At 31.2% G+C, this 1,608-nt stretch overlaps 1 protein-coding gene across 1 annotated transcript; it reads right to left on the bottom strand.

The window, feature by feature from the left end:
- Positions 1 to 722: 722 nt before the first annotated feature.
- Positions 723 to 1,226, bottom strand: LOC131076596 (uncharacterized). Its single transcript, XM_058013863.2, has one exon. It carries the CDS (start codon positions 1,106 to 1,108, stop codon positions 782 to 784), a length of 327 nt encoding a protein of 108 aa, XP_057869846.2. The 5' UTR covers positions 1,109 to 1,226; the 3' UTR covers positions 723 to 781.
- Between the last annotated feature and the right edge of the window lie 382 nt (positions 1,227 to 1,608).

The raw sequence follows: 1,608 nt of genomic DNA on the forward strand, positions 1-1,608 counted from the left end.
ATTAATAAAAAAAAATCCAGCTTCGACCTTTTACCAATAAAATAATTTATTTTTTTTATCTATATTCAAAATAATAAAAAATTGTACTTATACTTATAAGTAGAATAACATCAATTTTTAAATTGTTAAATTTTTATTCAATAATAATTATTGTATGTTAATTAATTGTAAAAGATTCAAAGATATTTTAATAGAAATAATCTATATTCAAAATAATAAAAATTATACTTATAAATAGAATATCATCCTAACATGAAGATAGACTATAACATGTGTAGAATAGTTATATAATAACTAGTTTTAACTAGACTATAAATGTGTAGAATAGTTATATAATAACTACTTTTAACTAGACTATAAATTGAAATACAATTAAAACAAAAATTCAAACCATCAAAAATCTCATAAAATATGAAATACCACCTATACATATAATTAATTTATAATATTATTTTTTAAAATAAAATATATATATTTATATTTAAAATACTTTAAATGCAATCACCAAAATTTTGCTTCACAGACAGAATCAATCCTCAAATTCTAAGAACCAAAATATAAGATGACTTGATTAATTTTTTTAATTCAAGTCCTTGTGACAGACTAATAAATATCAAATCAACCATTCATTGTATTCATTTCTGCTTTGATTAACCCAAAAAAAAACATTAAAAAAAAATTAAAAAATTAAAAACAATTCATATTTATGAAATTTCTTGTACTAAGCTCCAATAACGATTTTTTATTTCTTCTTCACAAGGAAAAGCTACAGAGATTCAGCTCATTGAATATACGACTGTCCAGTAATATCGATATCCCGGTCGCCGGAAGACGGCGGCGGCGGGTGGCTCAATATCTTTTCCGACGGTGCCGAATCGCCGGCGGCCAGACCATCCACGCTCTGTGAGTCGCTGGCGGGCGGACGATTCGCTCGTTCTTGCGCCGTTTTTTTATCATCGGTTCCGTACATCCCTCCTCCGTAAGCCTCCTTTGTAAGCGGCTTCATGTCAGCGGCTGGTCGCGTGGGGGCCTCCGTGTGACCAGGCGACTCCTTTCTGTGTTCCTGTCCCGTCTCCTTTCTCTGTTCTTTTTCATCCTCTCTTTTCATTTTGTGAAATATTACAGTACCAGTTCGTTCTTTTGCTCAAGCTGTTCTGGATAATCCCTGCCTTGTGCCTCTGAAGATTCGAACACTCGACCACCAACTTCGCCAAATGTCTGTTAATTTTCCGTGGATACCGAAAGGATTTATATACTATTTGGATGCGCTAGTCATTTTGGTATGATAGGAATGCTTGACAAGTTTCATTCCATGTGTCACTTGAGAAACTCGTAAATCTGATTGCTGTCGTGACAATGCTTCGTTTGTTTTCATCTTTAAGAATATACTTTAAAAGTATTATTTTTTAAGCAATGGATTAACTCAAATAAGAATTAAAGAATCATTGATTTTCAGTCTACTGATTAAATTGTTTTGGGGAGGGTTTTAGAACTGATCATGATTTTTGTTTTTTTCTTCTTCAGTCCTTTATGGTAATGGTGAATGATAGAGAATGATTCCAAGATAGTTGAAATAGATTGATTATGGTTAAAACATGTCTCAACTTA

This window comes from Cryptomeria japonica, chromosome 5 (genome assembly GCF_030272615.1).
Source record: "Cryptomeria japonica chromosome 5, Sugi_1.0, whole genome shotgun sequence".
Taxonomy (NCBI): Eukaryota; Viridiplantae; Streptophyta; class Pinopsida; order Cupressales; family Cupressaceae; genus Cryptomeria; species Cryptomeria japonica.

What these genes read in the sequence shown, in the direction of transcription:
- LOC131076596 (XM_058013863.2), bottom strand. Translation starts at nt 1,108, where the DNA reads ATGAAAAGAGAGGATGAAAAAGAACAGAGAAAGGAGACGGGACAGGAA.